At 30.6% G+C, this 24,727-nt stretch overlaps 2 protein-coding genes and 1 long non-coding RNA gene across 6 annotated transcripts; all 3 read left to right on the forward strand.

The window, feature by feature from the left end:
* Positions 1-4,260: 4,260 nt before the first annotated feature.
* On the forward strand, positions 4,261-6,760 carry LOC118070054 (uncharacterized). Its single transcript, XM_035088469.1, has 3 exons — positions 4,261-4,306; positions 4,365-4,823; positions 5,303-6,760. Exons 2-3 carry the CDS (start codon positions 4,603-4,605, stop codon positions 5,814-5,816), a joined length of 735 nt encoding a protein of 244 aa, XP_034944360.1. The 5' UTR covers positions 4,261-4,306; positions 4,365-4,602; the 3' UTR covers positions 5,817-6,760.
* A 1,678-nt stretch (positions 6,761-8,438) lies between these two features.
* On the forward strand, positions 8,439-11,401 carry LOC118070098 (uncharacterized). 4 transcript variants are annotated; one of them, XR_004690717.1, is made up of 8 exons: positions 8,439-8,706; positions 9,262-9,752; positions 9,923-10,095; positions 10,260-10,454; positions 10,555-10,733; positions 10,817-10,945; positions 11,022-11,187; positions 11,261-11,401. It is a non-coding gene; the product is annotated as an uncharacterized lncRNA (long non-coding RNA). The 4 variants fall into 4 exon arrangements; XR_004690718.1 differs by having other exon boundaries at positions 8,439-8,702; XR_004690719.1 differs by lacking the exon at positions 8,439-8,706 and adding an exon at positions 9,109-9,190 and having other exon boundaries at positions 10,248-10,454.
* Positions 11,402-11,916: 515 nt separating this feature from the next.
* On the forward strand, positions 11,917-13,665 carry LOC118070068 (uncharacterized). The gene is made up of 4 exons (XM_035088489.1): positions 11,917-12,275; positions 12,317-12,543; positions 12,706-13,202; positions 13,294-13,665. Exons 1-4 carry the CDS (start codon positions 11,917-11,919, stop codon positions 13,663-13,665), a joined length of 1,455 nt encoding a protein of 484 aa, XP_034944380.1.
* Positions 13,666-24,727: the final 11,062 nt, after the last annotated feature.

Here is a 24,727-nt window from a genome sequence, read left to right on the forward strand (position 1 = left end):
TGTCCTTGAGTAGCTACGGTCACGTCAATGTGCGATTCCCCTCTTGAGGAGCTGTAAGTGGGGCCTTCTTCAATTCTATTGAGAACTTCCAGACCGAATTCGGTAAGGAAGTTTGCAAGCTTTTCCCCTCTGGTATCGACGTCTGGTGACCACAGAGGATATCGGGCGTTCGCATCCATACAGATAAGAACTTGCTTGCCTCTAAGGGTCGTTAGGACCTTTCTTAAGTGTCCGATATGGATTTCGATTGGGTCCTTATGTTGAAAGTAGTGTGAGATAGCGTAGAACGAATATCCAAGCCCTTCAATGAGGGCACACGTACAGTGTGCAGTGCTTAGTTCGTCTATGTAGAGCATCTTGAGGAGAGGGTTGACTACAACAATGGCCGATTTGGGTTTTTCCCGTTTGAGGGTTTTTGCAGCGACTATGGCTTGGCCAAATCCTCTAACTGCGTAGCCTTGTGAACCGGCATTCATGGAGTAGGGCTCCTGTAATAACAGTACATCCAGTTGCTTTTCTTTCACAAGTGCAAACGCTTCTTTAGTAGATTTAATGTTCAAGATGTTATATATATATATGAGATTCTAAGATCGCGGAGTAAGTTTTAAAATAGTGAATAATGGATGTGTAATTATTATTTTATAATTAGCTAAAATTTACCCGCTATTCATAACGACACCGCTAAGTGTCGTTCACTATAGCTGCTGGTTGATGTTGCAACAATGCATTGACATATGACTATCTAAATATACTTGCGTAATGAGCACAGCTTGCATTTTAAAAATTGAAGCGAGGTGATAATTTTTAATTTTTCAAGGTGATTGATAACAGGTATTCATATCCCTAAAAGACTATAAAAATTCCTGTCTATAATTACTCTTCAATAGTTTTCTTTGGACACGGTTGTTTTTTTGAATGTTTTTTTTTCTTTTTAGTAATTAAAAATGGCAATTGTCCATTGAAATTATTCTTTTAAAAAGAGCAGGTGAAGAAATTACTATATTACTCAATTCATATTCACAACAAAAACAGTGAACATTATGACACTCTAGTTCATTTAATTCAATCTCAAAAGGGCTTATTTTTTAACTAATTTTAGTATTGATGGATTTTGCTTTTAACCAGTTTTTAATGATGCAGAGTTCACTGCCATTATTTATTAAATTCTCTCAATTAAATTCATCAAATATCTCTAGAACGACGCATCGGAGATCGATTTCTGATGCGTATGATTTTTTGAGATTTTTCTAGAAAATCAAATGAGATCTGTATCAGATCTCTGCGATTAATATTTCTTAAAATAATCTATTTCTTCTTAAAAAAAATAACGAAAAAGTATCACGAGTTCTTAAACAAATGGGTGTAACATGTGAAGAAAACACTATTTTAAAAAAAAAATAATGTTAATAAAATTTTTTCCATGTTTCTAAGTCTGCTATAATTTTATTTATAAAACAAAAATTGTTATTAATTTCTTTCTAATCGTTATCAATGTTTTTAAGAGTTTTAACAGTCGGTTGGCTGTTGTGCGAAAGGAACGAAGATAGCTACTAAAACCTGTGCATTTGAGAGATAACGCTACCTGACTCACACACCCGCAGACGTGCGACGAGTTCCTAAATTACATTATCTCTCAAACGCACAGGTATGAGCGGTTGTCCTTTTAGAATCTAAATTTAAAATAATCTTCGAATGTCCTTTTCACATAGACATCTAACCTAATTATTTTATAAATAATTAAAAGATCAATTAGTGGATGTTTTATTTCATCGGCCATTGTCGATTTGCATTCAATAAGAAAGTCGTAGGTTTAAAATTTCCCTAGAATTTTATTCCTGTACTCTGATAAGTAAAATAAAATGGATTTAAATCATATTGAAAGCAAATTATAACGATTTAAATTACATAAATGTTTAAACTGTATACTCCTTATAATTTATCGTTTGTCTTTATCAAGACGAAACATACCATTACAGACAACAAAAAATTGGTACGCAGTATCATATGTAAACCGAACAATTTTAACGACATTTTCAGTGCATTGTACGACAATTAAAACTAGGTACTTGAGACTTAAAATACTTTTAGCGGCTAGACAAAATCTAGCCTCTGCTTTATGGCATGAGGTCTCCCGTAAAGTATTATTTATTTAATGTTACAAATTTCTTATTCTTTAATGTTATTTATAACAATTTTATGAAATATTATGTCATTAAAATGCAATATCATTTCTATCTATCTGACAATCAGTAGTATCTGTGACTAAAAAATGAGCGTGCTTCAGAAGAGAGGAATTTTTGAGAAAATAATTTTCATTTTATAAAAGGAGTACTCGATAGGTTAGTTCTGGACATGCTCTTAGGACTTTAAACCTGATTGTCTATTAATAATATATCAAATCAAATTTATCCTCATTAATGAAACAAATTTATGGATAAATAAGCGTGAAAGCTCTAACAACAGTGATCAGTTATCCAATTGATCCCGAAGATCTCAAAATGTGGGAAAACCCATAAAGTAAACTGCTGTTTACTTTATGGGTAAAATATATATGAATTCACGCTAATCCTTTCCAAATGTTTACGTGCCAGAGAACTTTACATTTTAGAGTTTAATAGTTTTTCTTTATCAATGTCTCTAAATAATTCATTTCATATCTATTTATTTTTCTTTTTTATTGATGAAGAGTGATTTTAAACTGTTTATCAACTAATGTTTATGTTAAATTATTTTTATTTAAATATATTGAATAATTCCAAAAAAAGCTCATATAATAAGATCAATGCATTATGCGTTATACTAAATTTTCATTGAAACCGCATTATTTACGAATATTTTCCAAAATCTCTCAAGACATCGTGCCTGGTTATTTGATGAAAATTATATCTTCCTGTATGGACAAAAATGAAATAACATGGTTAAAAAAAAAAGTTTTTACCAAATATAAATATATAAATAACAGTATATTACACATCACGATATGAAAATATGCAATATCATACCACGCGTTGAAGTAGGAGACACGCGGTATAACAGCTTGAAAGAAGATTGGTCACTATCCAACTTCACAACTAGGAAGAAACGCTTAACGTTCCGGGGGATTATGACAAAATTTTTTTCATTCCGCCTAGTCTAAGGAACTCGAGACGCGGGAAAACCATGTAATAACCTGTACACCCTAAAAGTTTTTATGGTGTTTGTTGTCAGCCTTCCTGTAATCCATTGCAAATGTTTTTTAGTTGTAAATTTTAAGGAGGCGTATACTAACTACACCTACCAACCAAATATTCGTTTCTTTAACCAATCTGTGGTGCATCTCAATCTGTGATTTTACCACGATTTTTATATTTTCGAGGCAATTTCGATGTCGGAAAAATTTCACATCGATTGATAGAAAAATCGATGAATTATTTGACCACAATTTCTCATCGATTTTTAAAAAAACGATGTAAAATTGACCTCAAAAATAAAATCGATGAGGCATCGAATTTCTGAAATATTCGTCGTCGATGCGATCCGCTAGGGATAAGATGATTTTTGCAGGTTATGATTTTTAAATTTTCAATTTTTTTCTTGTTATAACATAAACACGGGCTGAAATTAGAAATTTGTTCGGAAAGCGATCGTTGACTTTTGATTAAGCATACTACAAAGTATTATCATTGCTTCATTCATAATATACGAAATTGAAAAAATTTTGTTGCGCAAAAATGGAGTAAAATGAGACTTTATTTATAGAGCAATCATACGTTTTTTTCTATGAAGTTGGTGACCAGAGTTTTTAATTGCTATTCTCTCACTAACAGATTTTAAAGTTGGTAACAAGTTAATTTTGCTCGAGCGCGAATATATAAATAATTAAAATATTTGCTGAACAGATCAATTTTTTTTAATATTCCTTTTCAGTTGATATGTACAAAAAATGGTGAAATCTCATTAAAAACAGCCCCCTCCTTCTGGGCTGTACAAAAATGTGCGCCAAACATAAATAACGACAATGATGAAATTACAAAAAGTCCGAAAATCATTAAGGAAGTACCCTCAGTACGCAATAAGTCAAAGAATTTTAGTCTTCTATTTGAGTAACGTAGTATATAATTTAGCAACACCGTATTTCTTGCTGTAGTGTACGTGCTCACGTACAAGTATAATGCTTATGTATACAGAATAGAATAGTCAGCACACGATGTCCATCATATGTTCGTCGAATTCACATGAGTTAATGAAAATGAGCGAAAAAAGATATTATTGGAAGGGGAAAAAAAGTTTCTAAAAAAGTGTATGATAATCGAGTACGACAAAATAAGTGGGTGAATCTATTTGAAGCGTTTACGGGACGAGAAACATTTCTAACCTCAAAGAAGATTTTAGAAATGATGAAATTGACGGCTGTCGTGTTGTGCACATGAAGACACTTGCTCATCAATTGCGATGCAAAAAGTGTTCATCGGTGCTTTCCTTGGAGGATATTTCTGAAGAGAAGAAATCTGGACTGGCTTCAAGCCGTATTAGATTAGTATAGTTTTGAATAATCATAACGATCTGTTTTATCTATATTAAATCTGTATTAAATACAAATAAATATGTTTTTCGATAATAAAAATGTGGTTTTCAGGTGTTTTGAATGGAGGTATGGGGTACACCCATTTGAATAAATTTCTAAGTGCTCTAAATATTCCAGAAATGCATTGGAACACCTTCAAAACCTACGAGAAAGAAGTTGGAAAAGCTATCGAAGAATTGGGTCGAGATAGTTGCAAGAGAGCGGTTCAAGAAGAGAGAGAGCTTACCATAAAAAATCACGAAAAATTAAGAAAATTATTGTAAGTTTTAGTTTTTTAATTATCGTTTATTTCACTCGGTATGATAATGAATGTTTTACGCGCACGCAAAACGTGTATAAAACCCAAATTTTCACACCTTGTAAAATAAAATTTTGTGTGATACTCGGCTAAAAAACTTTTTCTGATGAGTCCTCTAAACTCTCACTCGTCAAAAAAATATTTTTTTCGAACTTGTACTATAATATAAGCACATGATAGCGAACAATTACGATAAAAAGCAGTTTTTAAAGGGGACAATGTTTAGGGTTTATTTACAATTTTTTCATTGTAAATAAATAATACAAATTGTAAATACATATAAAAATAAATAAATATTAATTCAAAAAATTGAATAAATCAATATACATAAATTCAGAATAAATAAAAGAAAATTATCGTAAATATTTATTGCAAGAAATCAATTATATTAAATCAATAAAAAATGTCAACGTTCGAATTCGTTTGTTTTTTTTATTTAGACCCAGTCACTTCCAGAGAGGGTATATTTTTCCGGATGTATCAGCTGAACAGGAAAGAAGAGGAGCAATTTCTGATGATAATGTCGTACGTATAGCAGCCTCATTCGACATGGGTTGGCCAACTAAAGGAAGCGGAAAGAGTTATGATAGCCTTTCTGGAACAGGCGAATTGATTGGTTATTTTACCAATACAGTGCTCTCAATAGTCGTGTTGAATAGAAAATGCCGAATGTGCGATCAAGGACATTCTAAAGAAACACACGACTGCAGATTAAACTATGAAGAAAGCGCTAAGTCTATGGAGTCTGCCGCAGCGGTCAGACTAATCAAAGACAATCCAATCTTAACCAAATGTAAAGTCGAAGGGGCTATTTTCATATCAGATAATGATAGCAGTGCCATTGCAGCTGTAAGGAATGCTGTCAATTATGAAGTAGTCAAGGTAGATGATACCAACCACACAAGGGTGTCACTTCGACACTGTACAAAATTAAGTCCAAATTCAAAGAGCTGACCAACACAGTAATTCAGTATCTTGGAAAATGTTTCAATTACTGTATTGCTCAGAATGTGGGTAACAGCGAATCAATGCCTGCTGCTATAAAAAATATTCCAGCTCATTGTTTTAATGACCACCAAAATTGCGGCGAATGGTGTGGATTCCATAAAAATCCTAACACTTATAAGCACTCGGTCATCGGTGATGGTCTGCATGAACAAGAATTATACATTGCTTTACGAAATATATTCAACGAAGTCGGCGAAAAATCGATTAGATTTTGTGGAGGAGCCTCGAGTAATCCAAACGAAAGTTTCAATGCAAGCATAGCGAGCAAAGCCCCCAAAAGCCGGCTATACGGTACGTCATCATCGTATAATTTTCGAGTTTCACTTGCATTAAACCAAAAAAATGATGGCGAACAGTCTATAATTGGGTTGGCAGATACATTGTTAGTATCTCCAGGCAAAAATACCTCAAAGTATTGCAGAAAAATAGATGAAATTGCTATGAAGCGTTACAAGTAACTCCAAAGTTTAAAAGCAATCGTATCTTATTAAAAAAAAAGAAAAACCAATTACGAATGAGAAACGAGTTTTCAGAAGGAACCACTTACAAGACTGACATAGGATTGTTCAATGCTCTGGATATTCCGATTCCACTCGCGGATATCAACACCGAGTTATCGTCGATTATTGTTTTTTTCGATTTGGAAACAAGTGGCTTTAATGCAAGAGTTAATATATTACAAATAGCAGCCAAATATGAAGAATATGAGTTTTGTATATATATAAAACCCACGATGAAAATCAAGGAAGATGCGAGTATGGTTAACGGTCTACGATATATCGATGGAAATTTGTAGTTGCACGGGCATATACTAGTAACATCCTCACTGTTAGATGCGATGATATCTTTCTATCAGTTTTTGTACAGTTTCAACAGAAAATGTATTCTAATAGCGCACAACTGTAACTTTGATTATCCTCGAATCATGGCTGCTGCAAAGTATACATGGAAAATCATTTTCAATCTGTTGTTCTGGGATTCGCCGATACACTGCCATTGATAAAAAAATGCACCAAATTGAAAGGAAAAGGAAACAATAAACTGGAATCTTTGGCCAATAAATTCGGTATTGAAGCTTCCCAAGTACACGATGCTGTACACGATGTACGTATCTTGGAGGATATTTTAAAGAAACTTAATATTGTTGATAAGAATATTATCGAATCAACTTTGACTTGGGGTGAAGCTATAAAAAAGAAAGATTTATCTGTGAAGATTAAATCGTTGGATACGTTAAAAGATTGTACGTCTGTTGGTATTAGACAAAGAATGATTCTTTCAGACATCACATATGACATGATATTAGAAGCCTACAAAGAGGGAGAAATCAAAGGAATGTCAATGTTATTAGGCAAAGATGAAAATGGAAGGATAGCAGTGACCGAAAATGCTAACTGTTTACAAAAAATAGCTAATTATTTAAAAACAAAGTTGGCTTATTAAGATATATAGAGCGAAATATATAGATTTATATATCGAAATATATTTTATATATACGGTTATTGAAGTTGTATGTTATAAATTTCAAAAATAATTTATCAAATGTTCAACGACAATATATGTAATGTAAATCGATAATAGAGTTTAATTATTCTTCATTCTCTTGTTTTTCTCTTTTTATTGTTTTTCTTTATTCCTGTCATTTCAAAAATAATAAGATACTATCATTTTTTTTGGAATATTATGCTTTTAGCATTTACTCAATTTACGTATGTTCCTACGTTATCAAAACTGCTGCTGTTTCGTGACTTACCTTTGAATGAAGCGCCATAACCTATAATATTGCGGTGTTGCCACGTTTATAAATCATTAAAAAATCTCGGATTTGTTTCAATCATTTCTATTAACATAAGCAAGCTTTATACGTTTTGAAAAAAGAAAAATTTCCATAGAATATTCGTTTATATTTTCTTAAAATTTTATCAAAATCTGTTTGTCAATTCCAACGTGATAAATGATAGAGTGCACCGAAATTACAGATTCCCATAACACTCCATGTTAAGTGCAGCAAAATAAAATTATCAATATCTTTTTTAAAGTCAACCAAAGATCACAAAATTTTGACTGAGTCATTTTTGAAAAAGTTTCGACATATCTGCAAATTTTCGTAATTTTCTGATTGTTAATTTATTTATCGAGGGTACTTCCTTAAACGCCAATTATTTAAATCTACAAATCAACAATATTTAAAATGAATTTTTTTCTTCGGTTTTTTTTTGAAAAAAAATTTCGTACGTTTAGTATGTTTATTGCATTTAATGATTTCGCGCTTTTTTGTAATTTTTTAAATAATGTACATTTACGATAATAGCATTTTAAGAACACAGATTATTGTCCTTGTTATTTAAACTTGGCGCACAGTTTTGTACAGTCCGTGGGGTTGTTTTTGGTATGATTTCACGTTTTTTTGTACAGTATCGGACATCAATGCTGTCCAATTTCTTGGTACTGTACCACTTACTATAGACAAAAAATGATACATCTTATACCTTGTTCAAACTCAACTCTGTACTGGAATCCAACTCCGATGGAAACGCTATTGTAAACCCAACTGTACGTAAATCAACTCAACTCAACTTCCTCGGTAAAAATTTGCCCTAATAAAGCAAGACAAAGCAAATAAACATAAAACTTTACACTTTATATTTTTTATATTTTTATTTTATATTTTTTATAAAGCATGTTTTGTGAAAAGTGTTATAGAAATTTATTTGTTTCATTCATCAGTGAAGTGCATAATTAACATCAACTGTAATTGTGTAATACAACTTGTGAAAATGTGGCAAATGTTAGACGAATGGGGTTTAGGACACCTCAAACCGATCTTCGAATGTAAGTATGTAAAATTATTTATATGTACAAATTCGTTAATCTCAGGAGTAGACAATAGATATATTTATTAAAAATTTGTAAATATTCTTGATTTATTTGAATACATTTAGTATTAAAAATAACTTCTACGTTTATTAGTTGATACTTTCTCGCATGTGTTAGTATATTTATTAATAACAAAAGAGTCATAACATTGTCTTTATTATCGAATGTATCTACTCTCCTTTAACGATAAGAGAAATAATTCATTTAAATTTATAGAATTTATTGATGATCGTAAATTGTTTTAAATTTATTTGAAAGCTTCGTTTTTAGATTTTTTCGTATTGAATTTAATTTTATTTCGTGGTCACGTGGTTTTCGTTTGAACTGTAATATCTACTTATATGGTAATGTAGTTTACTAAGAAAGTTCTTTATAAAGTGATTCAGCTCCAATTGTTGATGTCCTAACAAAAAATTTTCCAATAAATTTAAAAAAGATCAAATGTATGTTACGCTAGAATTGTTATTATATGAGAATTATTATTGTTACTATATTAGAATTGTTTCTTTTACAGATTTTAAGTTGGACCCATATAATATTTTTGAACAGAAAACTTTGTCAGTTGATGCAATAATTCAAAATCCTGAAGACCTTATTCAGTTCAGCGAACATCATAATAAATGGCTAAAAAGTCAATAACGAAGCCAAGATCAATTTTCAATTTCATCGGATCGTAATTTTAATCGATACGATACTATAGATGAAACAGTGCGAATTGCCAACAGTTTGGTTGGAGGAAGAACAAGTTCATCACCATCAAGGGTTGGGACACCACTGACTCAAGAAAATAATAATTATAACACGTCACATGCCAATGAAATTGATGGGAATATTATAAATATATCAGATAGTATATCAAAAAATCAGCATTCTAATGATTCTGAAAATCGTGAGAATAATATTATTGAGCAAAGTGAACATCGGTCTGATTCTCCAACAACTATCAACGCCAATTACATTGTGTCCGCAAAAAAAAATATCATTTCAACAGATGATACACCTTTAGTAAGTCTCAAATTGCATCATAATGTTAAAAAATAAAATCGACAAACCAGTTATTGATATAGACTATTAGTACTAACAATTAATCTAATGGATATATGACAGATAACACTGTTTTAATCAATTTTTCTATCTAGAAGTAAACATAAAGTTTTTAATATTTTCTTCAATAGATGCTGTATAAATATCTTCAGAGTGATGTTTCGGGTCGTGGTGTACTAAAGGCATATACAGATGGTAAATTTTTTCCAACTACTCGTAGCATATTAGTTCGCCGCATAATCGATCGAGAGAAGGTGAAAGCCTTCAAAAATGTTCCTCCCAATAAACCCTTAGACAAATTGACGTAAGTTTTTTTTATTTTTTTCCATAATGATTATTTTTTACTCTTCTTTCTCTAATAAACAATATTTACTTTTTATCTACGCTTTTCATTATTTTTATTTCATATGATTTCATCTGATATTTTAATGCAATATGCCAATGAAATCGAAAAAGTATTTCCAACAGAATCTTCAAAAACTTATTATATTCCGTATCGAGTAGAAGATTCTAAGAAAAGTGGACCTTCTGGGAAATTGCAGAGCCTTTATGATTACATCGTTCAACGTTTAAAAGGAGCTGGATTAATAAAAGTTACATCAAAAAACAATGATGATAACGAATTAATAAATGAAACAGATCATTCCACCACCAATTGTGATGGTAAGAAAAAAGATTACTTGACCTTTTTTTTTAATGAGAATGCTCATTTTCTAATATCATGTTTTTTTTAATGATACAATTAATTATAACTTCCTCGCAGATATAAACGACGAATTGAATATTTTAAAGAGTAGAACCTTAGAGGCAGCTTTGGTCATTTTAAAATGCTGGAAAAAAACTCATAAGTATAGGAGATCTCCTCTAATGGAAAAAAAATACTCTGTTGCTGACTATATACAATTATTTCCGTTCCTGAGTACTGAGAGCGCAGTGAATTTAGTAAGTATCATATGACCGAAATGGTTTGGAATAAAGTTTTTTATAAATCTTTAAATTATACAACAACGTTGAAATATTTACAGATTATAGCTGATTTTTCGTCACTGTACCCTGAAAAGGAAAATTTGTTACAAATATACTTAAAACTGTGCGAGCTCCAAAAACGCTTTTTGAAAAATCATTAGTATTAAAATTAGAGAAAAGTGTAAATGGTAATAAATCCTGTCTATTTTGCTTTTAGACTATTCATAGAATAAAATTTTCAACATTTTATAAACTTATTTACAGATCAAGACGACGCACTTATACTTTATTTTCTCTCTACATTGATGACTGGGCCGTATGTGGACATTTCAATTGAAAACGATCAAGAGGAACCTCCAACAAAACGAAAAAATCGTAAAAAACGAACATCAGCTGCAGAAGCTCGAAATTGTGTTTTTTGATTTCGCCGGTAAATAAAATAAATTGTTGTGCATATATTTAAAATAGAAATTTTTATATTAATATCATATCATTCATTTCAGAATGCCGTTGACGTCAACAAAATCTTACAGGAGAGAATACGTCTTCTGAATGAATTAAATCTTTCATTTCAACCAATTATTGTGTTAATTGGAGAATTAGGAAACATCATCGATTCCTACATCTTCATTGAAGAAACTCGCTATCGGACGAAGACAGTCAAAGGTGCAGTTGATTTGGCATTCCAAAGTTTTTGGGCATTCGATTGTAAATATCCACAAGGAGGCGCGCACATTTGGACATTTTTACAACGCGTGCTGTCAGCATTGAAACAAAAGAAGACTTCAATTCTACAAGTTTTAATGTTTTAATTGGAGAAATTACTGGAGGTAACAACTAAATTTATCATTAAGTACAACGATTAAGTTATTCTGTTTCAATTTTCTTGTTGCAATTGATAAAAAACAAATATACGCGTAAATATTTTAATACGTATCTCTACAGATTTTTCAATTTACGTTTGTTTATTCTAAGTAAGTTTTTATATAAAAAATATTTACATTGTTATCTTATTAACAGTAAGCTCAAAAGATTTTAATCGATAATTTTTTAAATTCTTTATTAAGTTAGCAACATGTTTCTTTGCTTTGAGTGCCAAGAATAATTAGACAATAACTTTAAACTTCTAAATCATGTTAAAACATTTCACCCTGACATAATGACATATAAGTGTTCCGAATCGCATTGTAAACGTATTTTTTCAAAATTCGACAGTTACCGTAAACATCGTGAGCGTGAGCATATCAAACCGAATCTTTCGTCAGAAATATTGCCACCATCAAGTTGCCATATTGAGAAAAATGTTCCAACCCAAGTTTCCACAGAAAAATCAATTTGTTATGATAATATTAATTCGCTCGATAATGTTGCCGGAGTATCAAATGAATGTATAAATTTTTCAAACTCAGATGACAAACTAAAAAGCCGATCAGTGAACTCCAATAATTCTCTTGAGTTGCTAAAATCAGAAAACGTCAAGTTATTTGCTAAGTTATATCAGATTTATCAAAGAAACGTGTAAGGACAATCCAGAATGATTTTCAATTATTCCTTCACAGCCCTTTTGTTAATTTGTTGAGAGATACTGTTTTAGATCGGTTAAATGAGCTAAATAAAAATTCCGAGGAGAAAATAAAAATAAAACAATTATTCGATACATTGCAGAATCCATTTCATGAGTTTCGATCGACGTATAGATCTCTTGAAATATTACGATCAATTGGAACTTTTATTAGAGCAGATCATATAAATATAGGAGTTCGTGATGAATATCGAATAGAACAACGTAAAACAATCATCAAAAAGGTCCCTATAATTGCAGAATTTATCTCAATTCGGTTAGTCCTGAAACGTTTCTTCGAATTACCTAATATTTTTAACAATACAAAAAATTATTTAAAGAATTTACAAAAAAATAAACATATTATATCGAATTATGTACAAGCAGATTATTGGAAAAGTAGAGTTCAATCAGATGAAAGAACTATATTACCTGTTGCTATCTTTTTTGATGATTACGAAAATAATAATCCCCTTGGACGTCACCGTAATATCAAAAAATGTGGAGCTTTGTATTTAAGTATCATGTGTCTTCCGCCAAAGTATCGTTCCAAACTATCAAATATTTTCTTGCTTTTTCTTGTGAATACTTTAGATAGAAAACTAATTCAAAAATCCGTATTATTCGAAAAAGTAATCGAAGAGCTAGCTTTTTTAGAAAATGTTGGAATTACCGTAGAATGTAATGGAGAAGAGAAACAAATATACTTTCGTTTAGCTACAATTTTGGGTGATAACTTAGGAATTCATGAATTGTTAGGTTTAACTCTAAGTTTTAATTCAACCTATTTTTGTCGATTTTGGCTCGTGAAGAAGAATGATATCCACAATATCCTTTCAGAAAAATCATGTATTATGCGGAACCGTGAAAATATATCGGTTGATGTAATGCATGATTTTCTGGAAGGCACTTGTCAATATGATTTGGCAAAGATCCTCAATTATTTAATTAATATTTTAAATCTAAAATCGAAAGATTAACGAATTAATAAATGGATTTAGCTATAGTTATCACGATAAAAGTAATAAACCACCACCGATTTTAATGGAACACTTGAAGAATGAACATATCATTATGTCAGCTGCCGAAATGCTCTCTCTAGTACGTAATTTATCGGTAATAATTGGTCACTTGATACCAAATGATCTAGAAGTTTGGCAGTTAGTAACACGATTGACTGGAATAACAAATATTGTTACTGCAAAATTCTATCAGTATGATCATTGTGATTATTTAGATGTTATTATTCAAGAATACCTTTGGTTTTTGTGTGAACTATTTCCTGGAAGTATGAAACCAAAACATCATTTTTTATTACATTATAGTAGCGTAATGAAATCGTCTTGACCATTGTGGAATCTTTCTTCAATGAGATTTGAGAGTAAAAACAAAGAAGCCAAAGGTATATCTCATACTGCTATAAATAGAATCAATATAACCCGGACGATTGCCGATAAGCATCAACTTAAATTAAATGATTATTATAATAATTTTAAAGAACCGTCTGATCTCATTGTTGGTCCAACAAAATCCAATAAGAACAAAATCACTTGTTATACAAATTTTGCATATTTATTTCCAACAGTAAACATAGAAAAAACCTCAGAAATTGAATGGTTGGAATTCCATAACATTCACATCGTAATTAATAGTGTATTTATGATTCCAACTCAGGATGGACCATCTTTTAGTGTCGTAGTGAGTATATTTAAAGAGTACGAAAAAGAAAATATTTATGTAATTGTTGAAAATATAGAATGTCATTTTGATGAACATTATTATGCCTTCCGTATTTTTGAATATAAAAAAATTTACAAGTGTTCATTATGGGTAGAAATATCTAATGCCTATATAACACATAAAATACGTGCAGGTAATTATATAGAATACGTAAAAAAATGTTGGAATTAAAATGATGAATTTACTATGTTTATAAGTTTTTAAATATATGCTTACATATGTATAAGTTAATGATTAATGTATTTCTTATTTATGTTTAAGTTTTATTTTGTATGAAATTGTAAGAATATTAATAAAAGATTGGAACTAAATTATTTCCAGACTAATTTTTATAAATATAAAGTACAAATATTTAAAAATTAATATTATTATCTACTGATATTTAAATTACATATAAATAATTTTTAAATTCAAATTCGATAATTTTTATTAAATAAACATGATTTTTTAAAGTGCCAGCACCCTAATTTTTGTATGACCAGCTCAGGAAATCTTAACGACCTAGCTTAACGATTTTTACCTGCTCGGGACACAATTTATTAGTAGTGTGGCCTGCACATTTTCCTGTGCTAGCTCTGTAATTTTTGTTGTATTTATTTTCCAATGAATAAGTAACTACATAACGAATTTTGCTTGCATGAATAATATTTTTCGAGTACTCGGATATAAATTTTCATTCTATAAATTATTAAGGCTGGGCTGAAGTCAGAAAGTTTCCCAGAGTTGACTTTGTTACGCCCTCGCGTTGTGCGGCGAAAGGCCGAAGCTTGACATCAATTGAAATTGAGTAGGTAACAGGGAAATCGTTCGAAAAATGATAATTTTCAGGGATGCACTACAAAAAGGGAGCCTTAGGGCACCAAGAAATTTACAAATTTTAGAATAATCTGTTCCAAGCAAGACAGAGCACAGAATATATCTATCTATCTCCGTCTTATTTTTCAGAGAAGACTGCGAGTTCGAACAGTTGACGAGCAAGCACATTCCCCACCCTCTGTTACTAAGCCTGAAGCTTACGATATCTAAACGTAAACAAAGCAAATAAAAATATGCTAGCTCTATAGTCAGAAGGTTCGACAGTTATTTCACCGAACGTTGTTCGATTACAATTGCGGCAAAATTTTTTTTTTATCTAAATTGCATGTAATTGCAATTTTATCATGCCAAAAATGAGTTTTAAATTTCAATTTTTATGTAAAATTATTTTTCAATTAATCGATGACAAATGAGAAAATATTTGTACAGAGCCATAAACTCTTTTTTTGTACAGATACATTGATAATAGCTTTTTTTAAAAACTTATTAACAATAAAAAATAGTTTAAACAATCCGCGGCCAGTTCCGACACTTTGCCGGCAAGCTCTACCCCCACTCTCTGTGCCCAAGCCTGCAGCTTATAATTTTCAAGTATCATTAACGTAATTGGAACCATAATAGCTCAGTGGTTAGAGCACCAATCTTTTTTTTTTTGCTGGGCAGGGTTCGATTCCAGTCATTGGCAATTTTTTTTTTCTTTTTTTTGCTTAAGTGACTTTATATACTTATAAATTAATTCATATATTTTATTAAATTATTCTTCCAATTAATTACGGAAAACAACTTGTTTTTCTGAAAATAAGCTGAAGGTGAAGAACGAGTTACTATGAATTTTCTTTTCGATAGTGTTGTCTTTAGAAGATAATAGGAATTGATTTTGAACTTTATTCTGAATTATTATATTTATATAAAATTTTAATGAAAAAAAAAAAGAAAAAAAAAAATTGGCTATGACTGGGATCGAACCCTAATCGGTAAAATGAAAGCTTGGTGTTCTACTCACAGAGCTAACACATCATCTCTGACATTATGTTTATGTTTATAAATTGTATAATGCAGGCTTGAGTACGAAGGGTAGGGATAGAGTTTGCCGGCGAAGTGCCGGAAATCCCCGTGGATTATTTCAACTACTTCTAAATATTTCTAAATTGCTTTAAAAGAAGCTACGTTCATATAGCTATAGTAAAAAAAGTGTTCATAACCTTGTTCATATGTTTTCCGACTCGGCGTTGATAAATTACATAAATAATTGAGAAAAAAAAATCGAATCGTTAGTAAGAATTCATTTCAGCATGTTAATATTATAATTACATGCAAATCTAACAAATAAAAATGAAAAAAAAAAACTTTATCATTACTGGAATCGAACCCTGCCTAGCAAAATAAAAGACCTATGCTGTAACCACTGAGCTATTAGGGTTCCAATATTCGTATATCTGCTTAAAAATTATAAGCTGCAGGCTTGGGCACAGAGAGTGGGGGTAGAGCTTTCCGGGAAAGTGCCGAAACTCGCCACAGATTGTTTAAACTACTTTTCAATGTTAATAATAATATGATTAACTTGTAAATAACATGTTAATAACATAACATTGTTAATACATGTAAAGATGTATAAGTTGTTAAACACAGGCTATTATCAATGTATTTATACAAAAAAAAAGTTTATGGCTCTGTTTAAATATTTTCCGACTTAGCGTCAATAAATTCAATGAGTAGAGAGAAAAAAAAATCAAATCGTTATGAAGGATTAATTATGGCATGTCAATATTATAATTACATGCTAATCTAACGAATAAAGTAGAAAAAATAGTGATTATGACTGAGATCGAACCGTGCCCGGCAAAATAGACCTCTGACGCTCTAACCACATGGCCAGCATAATCTCGGTATTGAGTTTATGTGTATTTGTTTCTACACTACATGCTTGGATACGCCGACTTGGAATTGAGCTTCTTTATTAACATTTATACCTAATAAAAATGATAATAATGGATGAATATATGTATTTGAAGTTATTTGCAGATATTATATTAATTAATGTTAAATGAGTATCATCATTTTTATTTATTCTAACTGCAATAGTCATCAAAGTATAAGGCATTGTGAAGTGATACACTATGTTTACATGACATACATATATTAGACGTACACACTCATACACAAATTACTCACCAAAATGCAGGGCACCATCAGTTCTGGATACGGATTGAGCATTTTTTCAATATGGATGACTGAGGTCATCTACGAGCATAATGCTGTCACCTATCGGAATTTTTTCAAACTAATTTTCCGGAGAATATCATCTGGAATACAAGATTTCTAATTATTTCTAAATTATTCAATTTTATACTATGAATTGATTTTTTTGACATTCAGACAGATGGCAAGGACTGACGCAAACCCGAATTTTGGGCGAAAAACGTATAAAAATAGAATAATTAGTGATTTTTCATCTGAATGATGTGGCCGCCATCTTGGAATTTAAGCGCGGCAAGTCAGTTCATAATTTTTTCATTATTCTTTCTAATTTTTTTAATAAAAATATTCACTATATACAAAAAATTGTTGTTTACGTCAGTCCGGCATTAATTCCTCTGTAATTTGGTACCTAATTTTATAGAAATAATAGCAAATTGGCGAAGAAATTAGAAATATCCCGATCCCATGTATTTGGATAGGGGGAATCAGTCGCCTCTCTGACTTCAGCCCAGCCTTAAATATTATTTTATCGAAAATTTAATAAATAGATAATATCTGATCTGTCCTGACTTTACTGTGCTAGCCTAGTAAAAATAATAAAATTACTCTACAAACTTTGTAGATTTTTTTTTCTCCGTGCGTGTCTTTATTCCGCTTAGATTAGCACTTTTGAGGTTATGCTCCTTTAAATTTCTAATTTCTCTGCAATAATGACATAAACTTTATTAAAAAATCTTTGAAAACCCCATTAATTAGCTACGACAATAAATTGCAATTGCTATTGTGTCCTGAAAATCATTCATTTGCAAAAATAAAAATTGGCCACGCCCCTTGGACCGCATTTTAAGTAAAAATAATCTTTTTCCTTAAAAGTACGACTTTTTTTTATAAAGTTGGTACTACCATGAAGTTGCTGCATGACTCTGGAAAATATTATGTTGGTAAAAAACGAAAGAATTACTGAGGCGCCAAATTATGAATGTAAATTTTTTTTTGGTATAAAAAATTAATAAAAAGTAATAAAGTTTTGGGGAGTGTATCAATAGGGGGGGGGGAATATACCGTGTACCTATTACTTAAATAAAACAACCATCTTTCAATAAATGTTCATTGAGCGCTGGTGAGCGTGTTGAATGCTCCTTTCTGTCAAACGTACCTATACATAAATCAAGTAAGTACGGTAGTTGATAGTAGCGGTAAATTAATCATAAATTGTCAGACGAAGATATTTTATTTATCTGTCAATAGTTGTGACTGTACAGAGATATTAAAAAATCGGTGTGATTGATTTTCTGAATACTTTTTAATAAAATTCAATTTACAGGTCATCGAAACAAGAACACAAAATTTACTAAAAGATGAAAAAACGAAACAAAAAATTAAAATAGATGTTTCTACGAAGAAAAAAAAAAGAGGTGGGAAAAATCTCAAGCTGCGAAACAAAATGTAAGGGTTATTTTATTGCAATAACAATGAAGTAAAGTACAACCAAATGAACATTGTCATTTTATAGTTCAATGTCTTGTTCCAGATATTACACATCAAAAAGAAAAAAAGAAGAAGAAGAGGAGTTGGAAAAGAATAGAAAAGGGTTCGATAAATTATTAAAAATATTAGGAGAAAATTAAATAGATTTAAAATCATGTTTTCATGTTTTTTTGAATTTTTCATAATTTTGAGGTACAGATAAATTAAAATATGTACTTCTTTTGGTAAATAAATAAAAAATATAGAAAAAAATAATCAATGAATATTCTACTAATCATAATGAATATACTTTATATCTAATAAATACATGTACTAGAGGATCATTGAATAAATAAACACAATAAACGGTTGAAACTGCTTCTACTCTACCAACATTGTAAATTTACTGCTAGCACATTTCGAAAGGGGCACGAATGTTATATGACCAAAATGTTCAGGACAGTATAGTTCTGGTATAAATGTCGCTCCAGTACAATAGTATAAGGTATTAAAGACGCAACAGTTAAAATTATGTTAAAATTATTAATAATTTTTTTCAAAATTACTTTTTATTTGAATTGAGTTTTTGGGAAAAATCTAAATATAGATTTACAGAAAAATTCAAATAGTTATTCTGTTAACCTTTGATTCACTCTCATGTGAATGCAGCATGAATCTTCTGTCTACTTACGACTTCATTCTGAACGGTCAATTTCCCCTTAAAGAAAACCAAAGTGTGTAAAGTCTAGAGATTATTATTCATTTTATAATGTTTAACGAAAAATTAAGTGACTCATAAATGATAAGAGAGGTAGCTAATCTATTTTTTACATTTAATAACAATAATTAAAAATTGAACATAATAAGTATTTCTTTTCTTTTATTTGTAGGAAATTCTCATGAAAAAAGTTGATGGTGGGAATGCAATAGAAGAGAAATTGTATCCTACTAAATTGAAGAAAAAGAGAGGAGGAAAAATTTAAAGAATAGAACTAAAATTTATGTGTTCATATGGATTATTGCACTAATTATTTTACTTACATCTCCTCACTTATTACTTTTTAGATTTTATAAGTTAAAATCAGAAAAAGCGCAAAAATCTAACATGCCGGAAAATTTAAGGTGCCGCTTCTAATTCTGAACCTGCGTGGATATTATGCGTGACGATCGATCGTACATTCCGCGCTGTCATTATGCCGTGTCCGTATTATGCCGACCAAGTTTTTCGGTATCGAGAACGACAAATATTTATGTACATTTTAAGTTGATAGGTATTGAATGTCACTTTGTGTGACGAGATTGATTACTACCGGATCTACGCTCAATACCAAGATCTAGCGTTAGAGAGTAGAGACTAGAGACCCGCACCTAATCTCTAGTACCTAACCTCTTAGTACCTAATCTAAAAGTGGATTTCTGAATTTATTAAGGCATAGAATGTATTACCGATGGTTTTACGTTTTAAAAAGAATCGTTTTACGTTTTTTGAAAACTAATTCATGTCTTTCAATCAATAATTTTGTTTATATCTCAAGATCGGTAAGAGATAACAATTTTTTTTTTATTGGGTTGATAATTAAATACTACCAGACTAAAGACTATTATACAGTATATAGTCCAGTCAAATGAGGGAAATGGGATAATTTTGGTTTGCTGCGGCCAAATTAATGATTTATAGATGACTGGATCGGAAATTTCGCGAACCAAATATTTATACCTGTATAACTTTTAACAGGTGCAAAATAATAAAAAACTTTGCATGGATGAAATGTTCCATTTTTAATTCTGCACATTTTGAGCCCAAAATCGGGCTGATCGGTGCATTTGAACCAAAATGGGAATGATTTAAATAATTCATTGTTTATAAAAATAATGAAAAAATTAATAAAAAAAAACAATTTTTCTCTAAAAATGAAATTTAATATCTCATTTTTCGAAATAAATCGCCAAAAAGTAATATTTCTAACATTAAGTATTTTTTATTAATTTTCTTAGACGCGACTAAAGCTTTTGTCAATAGTGAAGCTTCAGTCGCGAATAACTTTTTATCTATCATAGATATAAAAAAAAGTGTTTAGTACTTTTTTCATTAAAATTCAATTCTGAACAACTTTTATTTAAAACATTTTTTCATATCTATCATAGAAATCGAGAAATTCGCGAGGGGGGGCGGTTTTTCGCGATTTACTCTATGCATGCCAAACAATTTTAACCTACACCATTGTGTTTCTCGCGAAATTTCCGATCCAGTCATCTATAAATCATTAATTTGGCCGCAGCAAACCAAAATTATCCCATTTCCCTCATTTGACTGGACTAATAGGGAAATCGCTTGTATAACCCTTAAAAAATTGAACAGCATTTAGAGAGACCAGTATAGAAGTTCAGTCGTTATGGGAGCTAAAAAATGTAGTCAGCATTTATAAAAATGACCACAAGATAGCACGCCAACCCGGCATCTCGCCGAGCTGAAGTGAAGGGCGGAGCTTAGTTTCGTTCTCGGGTAGTAGGGAGCGAAAAAATTTAGTTTTTTAAAAATTTTTCTCGGGCAATAAAACCGCTATTGTCCCAACAGCCTTAATCCCACAAACAATACGGACTTCTCGAAGTCCTATCTATCACAGTAAGTAGAATCTACTGAGTAGATAGAAATGAGACAAATAAAAAAATAGTCTTTCTTCTCTGTTCCGTAGGGTAAGCCTACCTCACTTAAGACTTTAAATATTACTTTACCTTAAAATTAATTAGAAAATGATGAAGAAAATTTTGCATTTCTATCCATTACCCAGAAAAGAAAAAGGGTACTAGTATTGCTACAAAAAAAAATGTAATGAATTTTATTTAATTAATGATTAAAAAAAAAAAAGCAACTGGCGAGATTCGAACCAGTCACCAAAAGATTCGTAGACAGAGAATTTACCCCTGAGCTATCGTTCTATTTACTGGAATGAAAGGTAAAGTAATATTTAAAGTCTTAAGTGAGGTGGGCTTACCCTACGGAACAGAGAAGAAAGACTATTTTGTTATTTGTCTCATTTCTATCTACTGTGATAGATAGGACTTTGAAAAGTCCCTACTACTGTTTGTGAGATTAAGGCTGCTGGGACAATAGAGGTTTTATTGCCCAAGAAAATTTTTTAAAAAACTCTCTTCAGGTACCAAGTTCCAGGCCTTTCGAGCAGTCCCAATATTCTTTAAAAAAGTATATTCTTAAAAAAAATTTTGTTATATTATTAAATATTATTTTTTTAAAAATATATTATTAACATTATAAATATCATTATCGAAGCCTTTGACTCATTATCATCATGCATAATTAAATTCTCTTTTTTTTTTTCCTTATAAACATCGTTATTTGTTACAAAAAAATTGCTTCGGTCGTACATCATTTTTTACTCTCCTTTAGTGTGATTGCGTATGAAATTTGTCCTAAAAAAATTCATTATTACAATTAATTAAATAAAAAAAAAAAAAATAATATTGATAGGCTTGACCGCAAAATCTACGTTTCCGTAGTCGAGCGTGTTACCTCTGAGCTGTTACAAGAATATCAAATTGGTTTTATGGCTTTTATATATGTTGCGAACAGTGCTGGACCTTTTCTATTTAAAAATTTGTGCTTGAAAATAAACTGGCTTAGGATTCTTGTAATGAGAGTAAAAGAAAACACAAATCTTATCTCTTTTCTCTCTTAGACTAAGGGGCGCGGCTGAAATAAACCGTTGCAGCGTCATCGCTCGATAGGTTCACAGAAACTTTCATGTTGTGACCTGAGATTACCGACGTGTTGACCGAAGCTTCGTCCGGATTTTTAAGGCTGGGCTGTAGACAGCTTTCCCCCTAGAAAGTTCCTAGCAAATTTTTCTATACAAATGACGGCGTTAAAAATGGATGAATTTCGTTAATTTAGGACTTATAGTCCAGTCATATTAAATTTTAAATCGGGAAATCTTGAAATGGATGAAATTTTAATAGAATATTTGTAGAGGATGTAGAATTAGTTTCCCCTAAAAAAAAGTGAGCTCCGACACCGGGCAAGGGTTGAAATCACCCTTTAAACGCTTTTAAATTAATGTGAATTTAATTTAATTTAAAATTAAATTGCTTATTAAATATATATATATATTTAATATATTAAATATATATATATTTAATAAGCAATTTAATTTAATTTAAAACAATGTACAAAAAATTTTTTTTAAAAATAAAATTCGATTAAATATTAAAAATTATTTTATTTTTTAATTATTCATTGAAACAGAATTTTCTATGTTAATATTGTTTTTTTTTTTATTTGTGTTATTTACAATTTAAATAGCACTACGTAATTATAATAAAAATAAAATAAATAATTATTAATGTAAAGTAAGAAGATGATTTATTTCAAATATAGTTTAATTTATTGTTAAAAATGATTTTATACTTAATTTTTAAATTAAATAAATTTTACTCTCAAATAATTTTTTTATTCACCATTCAAATAGCCGTTTGTAATTATAATAATAATAAATATATAATATTCTATTAATTTTATTATATTAATTAATTAATTTATTTATTTATTTATTATTATTTGGCTTGGAATATTTTAATTTCAAGTCAATTGAAATAAAACTCAATACATTTAAAACTTGAGAATGTATTGAAAAGGAAAACACTGACCTTGTGCGTCAGATATTTCCGGAGAAGCCGAAAATCACTCAATAAGGCTCTCTTTTTCTAACTCATTGACTCTATGTATCTTCTCTTCTTGTTTCCTCAAAGGGCGGAGTTTAACATGCGTGCGTTTAGGCCCGAAAACATGCAATGAGAGTGACAAGCGCGAACGTATCGCTCTGTCTCTCTCACAGTAGTATCGTACGCCAAGGGTGTTCAATATTTTCACCGGTTTTGATTTTACCAACCTTTAGAGGTTGATAACTTTTTACCTGTTACAGGTAAGGTTGCGAAGATGCGGACTTTTTTATGTAAAAACGTAGCCGCTACAACATTTACTTAAAACATTTTTTCATATTTATTATAGTTCTCGAAAAAAATGAGAACAAACATGAAAAAATGCATAAAAAAGCGTTTAAAGGGTGATTTCAATCCTTGCCCGGTGTCGGAGCTCACTTTTTTTTAGGGGAAACTAATTCTACATCCCCTACAAATATTCTATTAAAATTTTATCCATTTCAAGATTTCCCGATTTAAAATTTAATATGACTGGACTACCCCGTCACAGCCAATTTCTTTTTTCGTTGTTACAATTACACATAATTACAATCATTACCTATTCATGTTGGATTAAGATTGTTTTTTAAAGTTTTATAGAATCTACATTTTTTAATAAAGAGAATACATGTCGTTTTTGGAAACATTTAGAAATTAATTTTAAACTAATATGAATAGGTAATTATGATAATTATATGTCATTTTAACGAATGTAAAACAAAAAATTTGTCGTGGCTAGGATCGAACCCTCATCGGCAAAATAAAAGTCTATGACCACAGAGCTAGCATAGATTCTTTCGAAATTCTATATTTATTAATTATAGCGCCGGAACTCACCGTGGATTGTTTTGACTGTTTTTTGATGTTTATCATTACGAATTGTTTAAAAAATAATCCTACAACTAATGTACAGAGGGTGGGGATAAGAGCTTGCCGGCGAAGCGCCAGAACTCGCAGTCTTCTCTCTGATGAATAAGACGGAGAAAGATGTAGTACTTTGTTCTCTGTCGGGTCGGCGAATGTTTGCCGAAAATCAGTCGTACCAATTTTTGACTGTGTAGTTGGCAGCCTGCGGGCATTAATTAAAAAAAAGCGAAAGGCAACTCAGTGTGATAAAATGACGGAGGGCGCTGCAATCGTTTATTATTGAGTTATGATAATGTAGAAAACATAATTATTTGGAAAATAATATTTTCTTAACTGTAAGATGGCGCCTCAGGATAAAAATTTTAATAGTACAGAAATTGTCAAAAGTCTCTTTAAAAACAAACATTTGACAGATTATAATGTTAAAAGAAGAAATTCTTGAAGATCACTTACATGGTCACTGGAAAAGAATGCAAACCCATTTATATACATATTCAGAGTTAGCATAGATTGGTGTACCAGCAATGAATATTGGAAACGAAGCTCATATTCTTACGTGGAGTGTCAAGCAAATGCAATAGACAAATTAATTAGTCAGGTGAGGTAG

The sequence above is a fragment of the Chelonus insularis genome, unplaced genomic scaffold, assembly GCF_013357705.1.
Source record: "Chelonus insularis isolate UGA/USDA-ARS -01 unplaced genomic scaffold, ASM1335770v1 contig_50_pilon, whole genome shotgun sequence".
Lineage (NCBI taxonomy): Eukaryota > Metazoa > Arthropoda > Insecta > Hymenoptera > Braconidae > Chelonus > Chelonus insularis.